The following is a 19,639-nucleotide window of genomic DNA, read 5'->3' as shown; positions in this document are numbered from 1 at the left end:
ATTAAAAAAAAAAAAAAGTTAAACATGTAGATAAAACAAAGTCATGTATTTTAATGGCCCTTCATAAGTTTCTTACATAAATGAGACATCAAAATGCACATGCTAAATTTTTAGGGTGGTTTATGTACTACGAAATGAGACACTATTAGAAAACTAGTGTTTACTGTCCAACATTTATGTTCAACAATCAAATTGGTCAGTTGATAGGGAAAATCGAAACTTTTCGACAGTATAGAGAGAAGGTGGATAACATGGTTGGTATTTCCTTCTAATTGATGTAGTTGGATGGAGATCCAGTCGTTATACTGTGGAGCATGGTCATTGTGGACCATGGGTCATGTTGATACTGCAGTTGTGTTGAACTGATACTGCAGTTGTGTTGAAAGGATACTGCAGTTGTGTTGAAAGGATACTGCAGTTGCGCAGAACAGAGGCCGTGTTATCCATCTGGGACTGCAGTTGTGTTGAATGGATACTACTTTTGTGTTGAACGGATGAATGACCTCTGTTTCGTGCAACTGCAGTTTCCTTTCAACACAACTGCAGTATCTTTTCAACACAACTGCAATATCCGTTCAACACAACTGCAGTATCAGTTATGATTATGGTCCACAATATAATTTGCCATGGAGATCCAAATCTAAAAACTAAGTTGGTCTTTTGTTATATTGGACAGAAAGATTTTCCTTAAACAATTAGATGAAAAATTGAAATATTGGATTTGACCATTTACTAACTAATATGGTAGGTATTTCCTTCTGATTGATGTTGATGGAGATTCTAACATATAAAAAAAAAAGAATAAAAAAAAAAAGAAAGTTAGTTGGTTAGTAGTATAAACCTTTTGTTACGTTGGACGGAATGTTTCCCAGTGAACCATTAGACGAAAATTTGAAATAATGAATTTGCCCATTTACTGAATATATGGTTGATATTTGCTTCCAATTGATATTGTTGGATGTGATTATTCTAACCTAAAAATTAATTAAGTTGGTTAGTAATATAGACCTTTTGTTACATTGGACGGAAAGTTTCCATGTAAACCATTAAATGAAAATTTAAAATATTAAATTTGACCATTTACCGATTAACAATGTTGATAAGAATTTCAATTATATATAAAAATTCTATTTGCGTATTTCAGCCTATTTTCAAGTTTTTTTTCCATTTCTACTCCTCTTCTATGGTCTAGGGTTTATTTTCTTGCTGCAAATAAGCATTGTTAACAACTTATAGGCCCTGTTTGGTAAATGGCTGTTGGTTGATTGGGTTGGCTGTTTGGGTTAGAAAGTATGATTTGTTGATAATATTAGCTGATTGTAAAAAGTTGTTTGATAAATTGGCTGTTAGCTGATAGCTATTTGGTATAATTTCTTTTCTCAAAAAGCTAATTGAAAAGGCTGCTTTGAGTAGCCTTTTGAATTTTAGCATTTTGGAGTTACAAAAAGCTTATTAACCAAACAACTAATAGTGGTCAAATAAACCAAAATTGGCTGATAGGCTGATTATTTACCAAACAGGGCCATAAAGTAATATAAGCCAAAGTATATTTCATATTGGGGTACAATTTGAAAATAATAGCTTGTTTAATTTGTGTGTTATAAAAGTATATATACATTTACCTTGTGATTATCTCTTACTATTTGTTGTATATCTTTTATACATGTGTCTTTGAGATGTATATGTATCTTTTTGTCTAACCACAATTTCTTTCAACAAGTCAATTAGGACAACATACTGAATAGTCATATTCGTGCTGTCTAGGCAAGATCTCAAGATTGGAACATTACTCCATCATGGGTTTTAACTATACTGCATCCTCAAAGTTCGGACCCTAGACTTTTGGTTAAATTGAAAAAAACCTATATATGACACTTCTAAGGGTATGAGATGTATGGTTTTTTTTTTTTTTTAAATAAATAAATATAGTAGGTTTATATTGATAACATTCCCTATGGGTAAGAGATGTATGTTTCTTAATAGTAGGTTTGTATTGATAATATATAGGAGTGTCCGTTCGCCATGTCAATAGGTCAGCGAATCACGTAGCTCATGTCTTAGCTCGGGCGACTGGTTCTTTGTTTGTCCTTGGGTCGTGGTTCTCTGTGCCACCGATCTGTATCTCGCATTTGGTTGATTTTTAATGCATTTTACTTTTCCTTTCAAAAAGAAAATATAGGAATGTCGGAAATGGATGTATTATTAATTGTTTCCAAGATCAGAGGTTATATACAAATGATTTTTAGTTGGTGTCGAGGAATTTGTTGAGCAATTACACTTCCTATATGCGAGTTGATGAATATGATTAGGTAGCCATGTAGTAAATGTAAGAATAGAGTACAATTGTCTACTAATGGTGTCATGTTCATTTGTATAAGGAATTTGAACTATATTATTGGATATGAACATGCCACACACTAGACCTGTCCCCAAGTAAATGAGCAATTTTTTAAGGTACGTAGTGAAAGCAATCAATATGAAACAATGGTGCTTGATGTGGGTGGTTCATCATCTATTACGTTTAATGTATAAAACGACCCAGAAGAATATCCACATATAAATGCATAGAATTTTTATGATTTGTTAAACATTGCTATACAATCTTTGTCACCTAGTTATCATATACACGGAAGATGATGAATATAAAGCCAAACTTTAATTTTAATATATCATAACTAGCAATGGATTAAATATTTTAGTACAATAACTATATAATGGATTCAGATAATCGAGTACCATTTAACTATTATGATTTGAAGAAATTTATTTCAAAACTTGGTTATACTAATGAAAAGTTTGATTGTTTGTGTTAAAAATAATTGTATGTTGTGCTATAAGGCTATATTATATTATTGAGAGACATTCTACGTTTTGTGGTGAACCTCAATTTAGACCATGGCTACCTACTTCTATTAATGAGAAATAAGTGCCTAAACCAAAACATATTGTTTTGTGTGTTTGTAAAATAGAAATATACACAACATACTCTAAGCTAAAGAAAGTGAAGCTTCTCTTGATTAAAAATAAAATAAAAAAATAAAAACAAAAAAGTCTTGGTTATAGTTAAGTGTTTAAGGAAAAAAAACTAAAGATTGATTGGAAATAAGTAGGTCGAACTAATTTGATTTAGCATAAACTATTAGTCCCAAAAGTAATTTAGTATACATGATTAGGTTTGAATTTTTGTATTAAAAAAATTAGTTGAACTAAAGTAGACTTGAATAGAAGGAAATATAATAGTATTGAATTGTTGATGTATGATGCATAATAGAAAATAAAATTTACATTCTTTAAAATGTAAAAAATAAAATATAAAAAAAATATGGAGAATACTCTAGTGCACAATATGAACTCTAGAAGTGCAAATCTGCACCTTCACATGGAGAAAACTAAGATTTTTTTTTTTTTTAATATTGTCATATATTTGGTGAAGTTTCACTATATATATGTTTTGCTAGTGATATAAAAGGAGAAGTATATAACTTTAGTAACTACAAAGTACATCCACGATCCTATTTCAAATTAAACAATAATATTATGTATGACATTATTAAACACGACACTTAAATTTTTTTGAGTTTAATAAAAATCCATATCGATGATGGTATATTTTGATAAAAAAAAATTTATTACATAGGTTGTAAGGTTAACTCCAAAAATTGTGATTTCTTTAAGAGGTGATGGGGAGATTTGAAGAAGAACCCAAATATATAATTGCCTAACTATGGATCGGATACATGCTCACACGAGCAAATTTGGTTTTAGAATTCTTGATAGGTGATGTGTTAAAGACCTGTAAAAGCAAAAGGTATTAGCATCATGCATCTAGTCATCTAGTGGAAGGTGATGGATATCCAACTCCATACTTTCCTAGCTAGCTAATCTTTCTTTTCCCAGTATGTACCTACGTATCTCACCATGTAGCTAGTGGTCCTAAATCTTTAGCTATCATTTCTCAAAGGGAAACCTAAAAGTATTATTGGAGGGTAAACCCTGGCTTTTGATCATAGCTGATAAATGATCACACAATAAGATAAATTAATTTTGATTGTTCATAATTGATCGACTCAATCCAAAAATATTGAAATTCAAATTCACAATCTTGTGATGACAAGTTTATATCCATAATCAGCTTGGTTGAGGTTATCCCTTTATTTATTGATTTTCATTCACCTATTCATAGGGATGAGCATAGTTCTAAATTAACCTACCAATAGTATGCACCGGAACCAAAATTGTACAAATGATTTTGGTTTCGGTTTCTTGTTCCAGTTTGCAATTTATTGGGAAAATTAAATGTTTCAATTAGGATCAATATATATATAATTTTAGAATTTAAAAATCTCACAAAAAATGGAATTTAAAAAAATAATAAAAAATCTGATTTGAACTAAAATTGAATCTGTCATAATATAGTATCTGTTCATAACTATTCTCATGTGGGAATGTAAATCGGGTGCCACTAGACCACAAGGTCTTTGACACCGAACTAGGGTTATGTCTAACTACTTATTTGTCCTATACTATTGTTACCTACATGTTTATTCTCACACAATCTACCTATTATCCATGATAATTTATTACTTTCCATTATCATAACTATTACATATAATACTAGCTTATAGTGGTGTTAGTATTTTTGACGAAAAATACTTTCTTATTGGGAGAAGAAGAATGAAAAGTATTTTTGACAAAAAAAAAAAAGAAAATATTGAGAATATAAATAGTTTCATATCTTATGAAATGAATAAGAATAGGATTTTGAAGATTTTTGATTGAAGACAAAGAGTTGAATTGAATATAAATGGAGTTTAGAAAATGGTTTCCATAACCAAATAACCAATGAAACGCTAGCAAGTAAGCTGAATCAAAGACGCAACATACCACTCAAAAGTTGAGACATTGATGGATTGTATGAAGAAGCTAAGAACATAAATATATAATTGCCAGCAGCTTTCCATGTCTGATTTGTGTCGTTGCCTTAGACAATTTTTAAAGTTTGAAGGGTCACTTTATGGTCATATCGACCAACTTTTTAGGGCCAATTTATCTTATACTATTAAAAAAAATGTTTTATGCTGACTAATAACACTCTTCACGTACGAAAATTAGGCCACCCACATACTTTTGTTTTATTCATAATTCAGGTTTCCTAATTTTGTTGGACCGCATAAACTCGCTTTCAGATCTATGAAAAGATAAATTAAGTCAATTTAGTTTCGAAACTCAATACTAAACTGTATACTTTTATACACAAAGAACCTAGCCCAAACTTAAACCCCTAAAAACATCCCCATTAATGATTTTTGGGAAGGTTTTTGCAGCTTTTAGATCTATGTAGAGGAGAGAGAATGTTGAATTTCTACTTCAAGACCTTGGTTTCTGTGGGTCCCGTAGGAGAAAGAAACATCAAAGAGAGACGCAATGCTGTGCATTTGGAGCACAGACAGCGCCCAACCGGGCGCGTTCAGTGCACACCACAGTTGGCGCATTAACTGCTTTGCTTTTTCTTTTTTTTTGTGGGTCCGGTAAGAGAAAGAAACATCAAAGATTTGCTTCTTTTTTTCCCCTCTTTTTCCTACTTCTCTATCCCTCGTCCCTCTCCTAGTTGGCACCTCAAAAACCTAAAAAAGAAAAAACAAACCATGACTATTAAATTAATAGGGATGACAATGGGTCGGGGTGGGTCGGGGAGGGTTACATCCATCACCTTACGTTTTCTCCACCAACCCGCATTGGGTGGACTTTTTCAAAACCCACCCCACCCCACCGGGTGTGGATGCACACTACGGATATCCACAACTTATCAACTTATTATTTTGTACAAAAAAATATTTAAATTACTTTCACATAATAAAATAATAAAATTCATTACTTATACTAAAACATAAAATAATAGAAATATTCCAATATAATAACTAAATTGTTAGTTTTTAAAAATAAACTTAGTAGCTTAGATATAAAAATAGTAAAAAGTTACCCAAAGTTATTGAAACTTTTATAATTAACTACGAAGTATATACTACTACTACTTATTTTACTATTGGAAAAAGTGTCAAATTAAACCCCTAATTATAGTGGATAGTGCAATTGAGCCCCTAAGTAAAAAAGCTCCATTAAAATCCCCTAAACCGGTAAACAAGTGCAATTGAGTCCTAAATGACTTGTTTAGCAGGTTACTAAGTGCAATTAAGTCCTAAATGACTTGTTTAGCAGGTTACTAATTTATATATACACACAAATGGTGAGTCGGGAGGGGTTCTAGGCGAGTTTTGTACATAGGACCCAAATCCAATCCGAGCCACCGCAGCTTTATTTTTTAAGACCAACCCCGACCCACCACCTACTATATCACCCAAAAAATCCAATCTATGCGGGGTGAATTCGGGTGGATATCCGCGGGGCGGATTGAAATTGGCATCCCTAACTATTAAGGATGCGGGGCGGATTGAAATTGGCATCCCTAACTAAGGATGCTCTAATGTTTGTGACAAGAATGGAACACCCACCCAGCCACTCTACTACCGAAAACAAATCTTAAGTTAAACTTCTTATTTACTAACCCAATGCCTCGGAGGCCACCCACATATTCACAAACTTCATTCTTAGCACATATAAACTCAATGTGTGATGCTAAGAAAGTCATTGCATAATATCCACAACCTTCTTTTTTTTTTTTTGGTTGGAGTAATACATACCCATCAAGTTTCTAATTAGCCCATTCAGTTTTGATAAACTAGCACTTACAAGTTCAGTATCTAACAGTCAAATATTCATAATTCACTGGCACAATGAACAATCCTCAAAAGCACAACCATCCATAGTGTTGGGACTATAGGCCCTTCTCCCAATCCAGCTAAACAGCCCAGAGGTGGTCCAAGTTCTATAAATAGCTAATATGATCTTAGTATTGGCAAATTATATACATGAACCAAGTTCTATCTTGTATTGTAAACCTAATCCAAAATAGCAACATATTATGTATTTGTAATTACTATATTACTTGTTTGTAATTAACATTTATGTGTCTTTAATTTATTTACATGCACATAAACTATTATCTTCAGATACAAAATAGGTCAACTGCATACACCTAATTTTTAGATCAGAATCCACAATTCATGATGAACTCTGATCCATATGCACATAAACTATTACAATATGCAGATACAAAATAGATCAAGTGACACCTAATTTTTAGATCAGAATCCATAATGCAAGATGAACTGTGATGAAACAAAAGAAAAATGAGCTTAATGAGGCATAACCCCATTGTAAATCCATCCATCCATCCATGCATCCCTCATCAAATGTACACAAATAAAACTGTAAATCAACCCATCAAATAATAATAATAATAATCTTAGACTAGGAGTTCCTAGGCAAGGAACAATTCCATTTTCCATTCCACCACTTCATTGAAGAGGAGAATGGAAACCAAAAAACAAATGAAACTCTACTTCATTCACATTCACATATATGGCTATATGTACATCTAACAAACTGCACAGTCAACATGTTGTGTTGATATGGTCACCCCAAAAGAAATTAAATCCCTAGGTTCTAGCCAACACCCTCCTCAGTTCTGATTTCTGAGCCTCGCTCAGCCTTGCCGGGTACCTAACGTCAATCTTTATCCGTAGATTTCCCTTCCTGCGAGGTTCTTTAGAAATCGGCATTCCTTCGTTTGGGACAACTACCTCGTACCCAGGTTTGACAATTTCAGTCAATGGGATCATAAGATTTCTGCGGTCCAGCGTTGTCACTTCCAGAGTTTTCCCGGTTAGAGCTTCAAGAAGCGATATTTCCTTACTAACAATCAAATCATTACCATCCCTAACAAAAACAGCGTGAGGTTTCTCGTCAACCACAAAAACAAGATCTGCTGGAATGACACCAGGTTCTTGATTGCCCTTCTCCAGGAAAGTTATCTTTGTGCCTTTCTTCCAACCAGGTTTTATCTCGATTGTCAGAATCTCCTCCATGCTTCGGAGTGTGCTGCAATAAGACAATACTGATATATATCAATATAAAGAGCAAAATTTGTGGTTGTAAATACAAAATATGAATATGCATATTCATACTAAATACCCAAGCTTGTTCAGAGAAATTAGAATTATACCACACAGAATAGCATTTTATGCACCTCCCCAGGAAGTAATTTGGGGATTATAATACAGCTGCAAGTAACAAGACATCACACACAAATTTATGTATGAAAAAAATAATATACGACACTCAAATACTCCATAATCATATGTTTAAATACATATGTTTATATTTTGGAGAAAAAAAATTTGCCCAACACTTGATGTAAAAATCAACAACAAATTTAAGTTGATAAGCTGTGACATTTGTTTCACAGCTTCTCATCAAACAATACTTTTGCAAGACTTGGACAGGTACAATGTACAGAACAATTCAAGATAAACAAAGCCAACTATCTTAAAGGATATCAAAAGCATTAGATATTTTGCAGGATTGTTTCTGATCAAGTAGCCACAAGTACAGAGAATATCAACAGTAATTTCAGTCATCCCCCCATCTGCTTCTAAACGAACTCATAAACTTGTTTATCAAACATAATAAAAGCCAATGTTGCAGAAAGTGCTGGGCACAAGTCAGGCACCTGGGGGGTGCCTAGGCGGCCAAGAATTTTAAAAAAAAAAAAGAAAAAAAAGAAAAAAAAAAAAAGAAGAAAGTATCTGAGCTCTGGACGGCACTATGTATCTGAGCTCTGAGCAGTGTACTATTGTAGTTAAAGGATGTATAAATGTATAACTTAGCAACTAGTGATATGATTGTTGAGTACAAGCTGGTTGCTTGTGGAATATCAAAGAGGAGCAGGTGAGGCCAGTGATGACAACGTGCAGCAGTCCAGCAGAGCAGGCGGCGACAGCTGGAGGAGCAGTGGATGATGGACGATTGGCTCTGTAAAGTGTGGATGGCGACACTGAGCCCTAGACGAAGCTATGCTTTGCTGTTTAATTTTTATTATTATTTACTTTTTTGGTTTTAGCCGATGGACGCTAGGGATTTGGGAGAATTAGGAAATTTGGCTTATTTTGCACTTTCGCTCAAAATGACATCATTTTGAGCAAAACAAGCCAAATTAAAAGGAAAAAAAACTCAGATGACTCGGTCGAGTTGGGTGCCTAGTTGGCCGGCCAACTAAAAGGCGCCTAGGCTTGAAATGCCCCCTCAGCCTAGGGGAACCTAGGCAGCCGCCTAGGCCAATTTTTACAACAGTGATAAAAGCTTCTTATAAAGAATCTTTTTGTATGCTCTTTCTAAAATACTCCCTTTGTTCCACTTCACGTATCATGTTTACTATTGTCAAACTAATTATTTCTTCATCATTTATTTTCTTTAATGTCACTTATAATTTTTAAATTTGATTCTTTGTGTTTAATAGTACTATTAATGTAGTTTCTAAACATATAAATTTTTTATAGTACTACTAAAAATTAAATTGTAAATAACATGAGGTCATGAGTAAGTCTCATTAACTGAACTAGACTCAAAATGGGATGGAGGAAGTAGATTGCTTTTGCCTATTAATTAGTTGGGCCAAACAATCACTAAAATGGTTCAGAAAAAACCTGTTAACAGTGATTAGAGTATCAGGCAGGCACAATATATAGAACAAATTTTGGTACTTTATAGTTGCATATATGGGAGTTATTGGGAAGGATGCATAACTACGAAGGTTGAAAGAGCTTGTGCACCTAGCAAAACTGCAAATAACATAAATTTTAAGCAATTTCTATGGAAACACACAATAACAGGTGTGAAATCAGAAAAATCTGTGTTTCTTACTTGCATTTTCTACAATGGCATGCTGCCATATATATACATGTTGGAAACCTCTACACTATTGATGTCATTTCATCTTTCTATGCTACACTATTGAAGACATTTCATCTTTCTATACTACTGATGCCATTTCATCTTTCTATGCTACACTATTGAAGCCATTTCATCTTTCAAGGCATAATATAATAATTCTCAACATCCCCCCTCAAGCTGGAGCGTGAATATCAAAAGCTCCAAGCTTGTTACACAAATATTCAACTCTAGGACCTCTTAAAGCTTTGGTGAAGATGTCAACCAACTGATCATTTGTACCTACAAATGAGGTAACAATTTCCCCGGATGCAATCTTTTCACGAACAAAATGACAATCAATCTCAATGTGTTTTGTTCTCTCATAAAAGACAGGATTAGATGCAATATGCAAAGCTGCTTGATTGTCACACATCAGTTTAATCGGCCCTTTCATGTAGAATTTTAATTCAGATAGGAGATGCTTTAACCAGATTAGTTCACATGTTCCCAAGGCTATTGACCGATATTCTGCCTCTGCACTAGATCGAGCCACCACATTTTGCTTCTTATTTTTCCAAGATATTAGGTTGCCTCCAAGAAAAACACAGTATCCTGATGTTGATTTTCTATCCCAAGGGCATCCAGCCCAATCTGCATCAGTATAACCAATAATCTCTGTATTTCCATGATCCTTGTATAACACTCCGGTCCCGGGAGACTTCTTGATGTATTGTAGAATCCTTATGACAGCATCCCAATGGCTGTCACATGGAGAGGCCAAAAACTGACTCACAATACTCACTGCAAAAGAAATGTCAGGACGGGTGACACTCACAATACTCACTGCAAAAGAAATGTCAGGACGGGTGACGGTTAAGTACAACACTGCAAAAGAAATGTCAGGACGGGTGACGGTTAAGTACAACAGTTTTCCAACCAACCTTCGACGGGTGACGGTTAAGTACAACAGTTTTCCAACCAACCTTCGACATCTTCCTGGATCTGAAAAGAGTTTCCCTTGTTCTGGTACAAGCTTAATATTAGGATCCATGGGAGTATCAATTGGTCTACAATCAAGCATACCTGTTTCCTCTAATATGTCTAAAGCATATTTTCGTTGAGATATACAAATCCCTTGCTTTGACTGGGCAACTTCTATCCCTAAGAAGTATTTTAATTTTCCAAGATCTTTTGTTTCAAAGTGTTTGAAAAGATGTTGCTTTAACTGGACCATTCCTTCCGCATCATTTCCTGTGATAACAATATCATCAACATAAACAACAAGATAAATACTTTTACCTTGTTGATGCCGATAGAACACAGAATGATCCACTTTGCTCCGAATTAACCCAAAATCTTGTAGAACTGTGCTAAAGCGTCCAAACCAGGCACGTGGAGACTGTTTCAATCCATAAAGAGAGCGTTTTAGTTTGCAAACCAGGTTAGTCTCCCCCCTTTGAGCAACAAATCCAGGAGGTTGCTCCATATACACTTCCTCTTTGAGATCCCCATGTAAGAATGCATTCTTGATGTCTAACTGGTATAGAGGCCAATGATGTATAGCAGCAATAGAGAGAAAGATCCTGATGGAAGAGATCTTGGCCACAGGTGAGAATGTATCGGTGTAATCAACGCCAAATACTTGAGTGTACCCCTTGGCTACAAGTCGAGCCTTGAGTCTGTCTATCTGTCCATCTGGTCCAACTTTGACGTTATAGACCCATCGACAACCAACAACTGTTTTGCCAGGAGGTAATGGAACCAAGTCCCAAGTTCCCGAGGAATGTAAAGCAGCCATTTCATCTACCATAGCTTGTTGCCAACCAGGATGAGAAAGAGCCTCTTTAACCGATTTAGGAACATAAACAGATGATAAACTAGAGATGAAGGCATTATAAACAGGGGGAAAACGGTGATAAGAGACAAAATTATATATAGGATAGGGATTGCGAGTAGACCTGTTACCTACCCGACTAGCAATGGGAGGACTGGAAACTGGAGCAGGAACCGCATCCAAGGGAAGAGACAGCTCAGGAGATGAATCAGCAGGTTCAATGTTTGCAGCAGTAGTGGTTGGTGGCAATGTTGACCGACGATGATAGGTGAACTGGAATGGAGAAACAGTGTGTGTTTGTGATGGATTGGGAGGTAGGACACTAGGAGGTAGTGGCATTTCTATCCCGCCTTCAAACGAGGGAACTGGTAGGACATCAGGAAAAGGATCCACAACCCCTGTAGAGTCAGATGAAAAGAATGGAGTGTTTTCAAAGAAGGTAACATTTGGTGATACATAAAACCGCCGTGTGTCAGGGCAATAACATCTGAAACCTTTTTGAACCCTAGAGTACCCCACAAAAATACATTTCAAAAACTTGGGTGCGATCTTATCACGACCAGGAGTAATATCATGAACAAAACAAGTACAACCAAAAACCTTAAGTGGAAGTTTGTGTAATGGCTCTTGAGGAAACAGTAGGTTGTAAGGTATTTTGCCGTGTAAAACAGATGATGGCATACGGTTAATAAGATAACATGAATGAAGGATAGCATCTCCCCAGAAACAAGAAGGGACCTTATAGTGAAGAAGCATAGTCCTAGCAGTTTCCACTAGATGTCTATTCTTCCGTTCAGACACACCATTTTGTTGTGGGGTGTTCGGACAAGAAGACTCATGGAGAATACCCTCCGATTCAAGAAGGGTAGTCAAAGGAGTATTGAAATATTCCTTGGCATTATCACTCCGAAGAATTTTAATACACTCCAAACTAATTTTTAATTTCATTATGAAACTTTTGAAAGATGTGAAACAGTTCAGAACGTCGTTGCATTAGGAAAACCCAAGTACAACGAGAAAAGTCATCAATAAAAGTAACAAAATACCTAAAACCTAACACAGATGCGACACGACTAGGACCCCAAATATCACTGTGAACTAAAGAGAAAGGAGATGAAGATACTTTATTGACCCGTTCAGGAAATGAGGTTCTAGAATGTTTTCCATACTGACAAGATTCACACTCTAGTGAAGACAACTTTGAGAGATTTGGTTCAAGTTGTTGCAGTTTCTTCAAACTCGGATGACCTAGACGACAATGAGTAAGAGAAGGAGAAATAGTAGCACTACAGACAGCGGAAGCAGGAGTAGATAAGCGGTATAGTCCTTTTGATTCATACCCCGAGCCAATCGTCTTCCCCGAACGACGGTCCTGTATAATAACAGAATCAGAAGAAAATGTAACTAGGCAATCCAGAGAGTGAGTAAGTTGACGAATGGAAATCAAGTTAAAAGGACATGTAGGTATGTACAGAAGTGATGATAAAGGTAAATTAGGAAGAGGCCGTGCTTTACCAACACCATGAGCAGTACATATGGATCCATTACCAAATACAATTGATGGAAGAGACTTAGAATCTGTGAAGTGAGTCAATAAAGAAGAATTACCACAGATATGTTTAGAAGCACCTGAATCAAGGACCCATGATCCAAGAGAGCCAGATNTGTGAGCTACAGGAGTGACAACAGCAGCTTGGGCACTAGCTTTAAATCGGGCAAACTCTTCATATTCTGTAAGAGAGATAGTTTTAGAACCTGAATCCTGTTTGAGCTCAGCCACATTTGTAGGGGCAAGCACCGGTCTCCCATGCAGCTTCCAGCATCGATCCCGTGTGTGTCCATATCGATTGCAGTAATCGCAATATCTAGTGTTTTTCTGCCCACTACGGTCTTTATTTCGGTTGCCCAAATGGTTACCTCGACCTCCTTCGATCACAAGAGCAGATTGGTCTGTGGTGGGTGCAGAAGTCTCACCAGGAAAGGAAGTCGCTTGAAAAAGGCGTTTGAACAATTCTTGGATCCCTGGTACGACATTATCTCCAAGAATCTGGTTTCGAGTATTCTCAAACTCAGGGCCTAATTTAGATAAAACAAAAACAACAAAAAATTTTTCACGTTGGGCAATCTGTTCCGCAGGTGTCCCTCCAGTTGGTAATAGCTTATTAAACTCAGTTAATAAACTTTGAGTTTTCCCAAGAAAGGCTTCCATACTCATACAATCCTTCTTTAAGTTAACCAAATTATTAACAACTGTGTAACATTGAGAAACATCATTAGTGTATAAGGACTTGGCTTGATTCCATACCTCAACACATGATTTAAAAACTCTGAACAGTTGAATTAACTCAGGTGAAAGGGATTGCCACAAGAGACTACAAAGTTGGGCATCCACTCTTTTCCAAATTGCCTTCTCATTTTCTGGAACCTTTTCTTCCCCCTTTTCCAAATGGTCACTAACACCTTGGCCCATAAACCACATTTCAACAGCATCGGACCACGAATGGTAGTTTTGTGACCCACATAATTTTTCAGAGGTAATAACTGGATTTCCAGATAAATTTGGCACAAACACTGAGCTAGAAATAACATTCTCAACACTGTCAGAAGTTTCCTTAATACCAGTTGAAGACATGGTTGACAAAAAGGAATATTAGCAGGTGAGTGAGAGAGTACCGTTGACCGGAATATTTTGCTGGAACAGTGCCTTTGACCGGAACAGTACCGTTGACCAGTGTTGACCGGCGTTGACCAGCGTTGACCGGCGACTGCGAAGGATCTGGAAAAACACTGCTAGATACGTCTCCTCGAAACGAACCCAATGGAGAAAACGGCACCTTGATCGGAGGAGAAAGATGACCGGAAAACAGTCGCTGTTTTTACGCCACTGCCGGAAAATATTTGGAAAAAGAAAAACCAGAAGAAAAACAGCCTAGGAAAGAGGCTCTGATACCATGTGAAATCAGAAAAATCTGTGTTTCTTACTTGCATTTTCTACAATGGCATGCTGCCATATATATACATGTTGGAAACCTCTACACTATTGATGTCATTTCATCTTTCTATGCTACACTATTGAAGACATTTCATCTTTCTATACTACTGATGCCATTTCATCTTTCTATGCTACACTATTGAAGCCATTTCATCTTTCAAGGCATAATATAATAATTCTCAACAACAGGAATAACTCATAAGCTCTATTCTGATTATAGGATCATGTGATTATAACTGGCATAAGGAAAGATTTTCTTGACACAAGAATATTTCTTATATCCTAAATAATAAACGTGATAGAAGAAAATTTGGAAAGAATAAGAGCTGTGACTGAAATACCGGGCAAATCAGCCCAAACTGACTTAATTTGCTTTATAAACCTTAGAATTAAACAATGTTTCTGATATAAATTCCTCAATGGCACACTACTAAGCTTAAATGCATAGAGAAAATCTCAGTGTGCTATCTTAATTTATGTAGAAGTTTAAAACAGCAAGACAAAATAGAAGGCTGGGATTGCTTGAAACTTGGAACAAGAAGAAAGTCAATGAACTTAAACTAAAATGTCTTACAACTACTGGCCTAAAGCTTATGTTTCTATAAATATTGGATTATCCAACTAAAATGGAAGAAGTACACAATTCTCAAACTCATTTGGTTTACCTTCAATTATAATTTTCATAATGAACTGCGACAACACATCAAAACTAGGTTTTCATGGAAAGAATACTTTAAGAGGTGGCCGATAACTTACTCAATTATAGAGATCAAGACCCAGTTACACATTTAACCTAAAGCATGGCACAAAGTACAATGAAAAGACAACAAAGTTTGACTATTGCAGATAGAAAATCCTAGATATACTTTTAAAAAGTAAATATTGATTACTCTTAATAGAATAATGATAACATCTCATTTAAAAGAAACTATGGTCTGATTTGGTGATTTTCAACATAAAAGTACTTTGAAAATAAGTACATGAAAATTTCTAAATGTGCTCCCTTTCTTTAGATCCCACAGTAAAGAGCATCTAAGCAAAGGTCCAATAGCAAAGTCAATGTATACTCTCAAATAATAGGCAACCAATAGTTGAAGCATTATATGCTTGAGGAATTTAAAAGAAAAGGTAAGATTTTCCTGTATTAAATATATATTATATTTAAGGCATTAATTAAGTTTGCAAGTTTGACTAGACTAATTAAGTAGTTTGGTCAAACTAAATGACTAGATGTTGTTTGCTTTACAGAATGCATGCCTATATTGATGCAATATAGCATGTATAATTTTCTTGTTAACAAAAATATACGCCATCCAAAGTTCTGAGCTAAGTAGGGGCCAAAACATCTAACTCTCCCTGCAATTCTACCATCCTAGAGGCAACACAAACACGAAGATACCAACTATGGTGGAAGTACACCCGATCTTCTATAGCTTCCATTGCAACAAGGTTAGGCTACATGTCATTAAAAAAAACTACACATATTGAAAGCATTAGATCAACCTTATACTGCCAGCAGTTTCAGAGGAAGCCAGAGAAGAGAAAGTGGAGCTATTAGTGGATATTGTGTTTGAAATAATATTTTCTTCAAGGCAGTACCATGGGCCCACACAAATAGATTATAATAATCTCAACACATATGCTTTTTTAAGCAAAGAAACACCTGTTATTGAATATGTATCACTAGAGAAGAAGTTGGCACTTGGATGTTATCATGGGAGCTTCATGTCCAAGCTTTTTTTTTTTTGTTTTCATTTCTTGATAGGTGCATTGATATACAACCAGGATCTATAGTTATCTCATTCTCATATACTACGTTGCGAGTATGATTAGATAAACACAGTTTGAAATTGGCCTTGTTTGGTAAATAATCAGCCTATCAGCCAATTTTGGCTTATTTGACCAAAATTAATTGTTTGACTTGGTTAAAAAATTAAAATAATTGTTTGGTTAATAAGTTTTTGTAACTACAAAATACTAAAATTCAAAAGGCTACTCAAAGCAGCCTTTTCAATTAGCTTTTTGAGAAAAGAAATTATATCAAACAACTATAAGTTAAGAGCTAATTTACCAAATAACTTTCTACAATCAGCTAATGTTATCAACTAATCATACCTTCTAACCCAATTAGCCAACCTAATCAGCTAAGCCATTTACCAAACAGGGTCTTTATGAAATATAACTCTTAACATGCTATGGAAATTCTTTATAATCCATTTACACTACCTTCTCTACACCTAAGAGAAGCTTTTCAAATTTGTAGCATCCAAAAGAATAAGGTGATATCCCAAAATCATTTAGAAGAAAGCACAAAAACTGCTCCACTACGACAGCATAGAAGAAACAGGCACAGAAAGAGAAGCTACACCTTTCACAATACACTAAACATAAACCAATAGCTCAGCATCCAATTATACTAAACAGTAATGAAGCCAAGAATGCAAGAGCAATGAGCAAAAGTAAACAGCACATCAAGAAAAATCAGATCTTTGCATCTAAATATGACAAACCCTAGCCCTAAATATATAACAAAATCCGAAATTTCTCTGTTACTAGAAAAAAAAATGGCTTTAAACATTACCCATAATAATCGAGAATCGTCCTGGAGATCTTCATTTTCTTCTCAGCCCCCTTGTACAAGTCCTCCAAACTACATTGCAACTCATTCTCCACCGGCGGCGCCTTCCTCGGTGTAGTCCCAGGGCGCGTTCCAGTGCTAGTTCCGGAGAAGTCAGCCCCAGTGCTCCTGAAGAACCCATCCCTAGTCCCCCTGGCCCGCCCATTACTCTCGGAAGAGGACCCACCAAACAACTCGGCGTAAATATCATCCGCATCCCTAGGGTTAAACCTAAAGGAGGGATTGGGATGCGGCTGAGTCCGGAAGTGGTGGGGTCCGCTGCGGGGAGGCGGTGGGACCTGGCCGGACTTGAGCGCCTCCTCGCCGTAGAGATCGTAAATTTGGCGCTTCTGGAGATCGCTGAGGACATCATAGGCCTCGGAAATCTGCTTGAACTTGGCCTCGGCCTCGTGCTTCTTGGGGCCAGGGTTCTTGTCGGGGTGCCAGATCATGGCGAGGCGACGGTAAGCTTTGCGCAAATCATCGTCGCTGGCGTTGCGGTTAACCTTGAGAATGTTGTAGTAATCGACCCCCATTTAGGGCAGGGCAGGGCGTCGGCGGCTGATGAGGATTGAGGAGGAGAGTAAAACAAGAAGAGTGGAGCTATGGCGGAGGATCAACAGGCAACAGCAGCAGCTAATAGCTATAGAGCATCAAAGGGCTAAGGTAAAAGAGAATCTATTAATTGTGTGTTTTTGGGGGGTTAATAGTCCGTAACTTAATATGCTCTTTGGAGACGTGTAGAAGTGGAAGGTAAAGGCCGTGGACGGGGCGATTTTGTGGGGAACCACGTTTAGGAGCTCTACCCTTGTGAGATTTTTTTTTTTTTGAGTCATTTTCATTTTCAATCAACTTCATTAATTTTTCTCACATTACAATCAGTCTTATTTAGTCATTGTCACTTTTAGTTTAACATTAAAATTTTCGTCAAATAACCGTCCAAAACAAGGGTATTTTGATATTTTCATGTTTTGATTATCTCCTTTTATCTTTTGCAGTGATTTTCCTTACACATTTTCATCCAATGAAGAGGTCCGGTGGCTTTCGCCGGACCTCTTCATTGGACAAAAATGTGTAAGGAAAACCACTACAAAAGGTTAAGGAGATGACCAAAGCATGAAAAGAACAAAAATAGCCTTGTTTTGGACGGTCATTTAGCGAAAATTTTAACGGTGGACTAAAAGTGACAAGGACTAAATAAGACTGGCCGCAATGTGACAATTCATGTGAACCCAATTTTAGATCATCTTCATTCAACTATGTTGCATTTACTATTTCTGAACAATTCAATGTTGCATGTGAACCCAAACATGTGGTGAATCTTTGAAAACAGTAAAGAACACATGAATGATGATGATATGCAAACTGAGAAATTTGAGTGGACACTTTAGTGTAAAGAAAGAATTGTACACTAATGGCCAAAGTTTTGATCAATAGCAAGAAGTCACCACAATGTTTTTTTGGCCAAAGCTATTCATATAGCATGCCATGTAATCAATATGGTGTATTTCGGACTAGGCACTAATAAGACTTATGTAATTTTCACTACAAAAAGAAATGCACATAGATATCGGTTGGTTTAAGGGCAAAAAATGTTGTTGAAGAAGGCATTGTTATAGACCTCACTCAAAGACAACAGTTTAAAATCATTGTCTTATATATCAAAGATAACGGTTAAAAATTATAGTCCATTGTCTTTTTCATAATGGCCTTTAACCTTATTTCAGTTATTTGATTGTAAGCATATGCAATAATAATAGTTCATCCAAACACTACAAATACAAAATGTAAAGAACGGCATAATACAAATAAGTTAAATATATATTTCAAAATACACAACAGTTCACATGATCATCTACTACACTGTAGTACGTTGTGAAACCCAAACTGGTGTTCATTCGAAACACAATCACCAAGTCTAAATAGTTCACAAAATTCTGCATTCCTACTCTATAGGACTTGATACACAATCTGCCCATTCGAAATACATTAGATCAATATCCATTGCGAAATAATTAGACTGTGAGAACTACATCTCAAAAATATATGAATATTAGATATACCAAAACTTTCCTATATATTACTCAACATAACCACAATATGATAAATTCTATAAAATAAATTTTAACAAAGAAATATGATAAAAATCTTACTATTGCTTGAATAGATCCCTTATCATCAATTATATGTCTCATGTATACCATTACATAGAAACTACATTGGTTACTAAATGAGATGAAGGGCATACCAACGAGAATCAAATTGAGCTATAAGTGGAATGCTAGAGGTTGGGCATACCACCGAGAACCATTAGGAAAAACCCACCCTCTTTCACTCTCTCCTCTTAGATAAGCAAATATGAAATGTA

The 19,639-nt window shown here is 35.8% G+C and overlaps 1 protein-coding gene across 1 annotated transcript; it reads right to left on the bottom strand.

The window, feature by feature from the left end:
• Window positions 1-7,250: 7,250 nt before the first annotated feature.
• On the bottom strand, window positions 7,251-17,995 carry LOC116010348 (dnaJ homolog subfamily B member 1-like). Its single transcript, XM_031249714.1, has 2 exons — window positions 17,236-17,995; window positions 7,251-7,998 (listed from the first exon to the last, which is right to left on the bottom strand). The coding sequence occupies exons 1-2, from the start codon at window positions 17,805-17,807 to the stop codon at window positions 7,557-7,559; spliced, it is 1,014 nt and encodes a 337-aa protein (XP_031105574.1). The 5' UTR covers window positions 17,808-17,995; the 3' UTR covers window positions 7,251-7,556.
• Between the last annotated feature and the right edge of the window lie 1,644 nt (window positions 17,996-19,639).

This window comes from Ipomoea triloba, chromosome 2, assembly GCF_003576645.1.
Source record: "Ipomoea triloba cultivar NCNSP0323 chromosome 2, ASM357664v1".
NCBI lineage: Eukaryota > Viridiplantae > Streptophyta > Magnoliopsida > Solanales > Convolvulaceae > Ipomoea > Ipomoea triloba.
The sequence above is the reverse complement of the archived record's forward strand: the minus strand, read 5'-3'. Positions and strand labels throughout refer to the sequence as shown.

What these genes read in the sequence shown, in the direction of transcription:
- LOC116010348 (XM_031249714.1), bottom strand. Translation starts at nt 17,807, where the DNA reads ATGGGGGTCGATTACTACAACATTCTCAAGGTTAACCGCAACGCCAGC. An exon ending in ACGATTCTCGATTATTATGG is followed by an intron (nt 7,999 to 17,235) that starts GTAATGTTTAAA and finishes GTCTTATTGCAG; the next exon opens with CACACTCCGAAGCATGGAGG.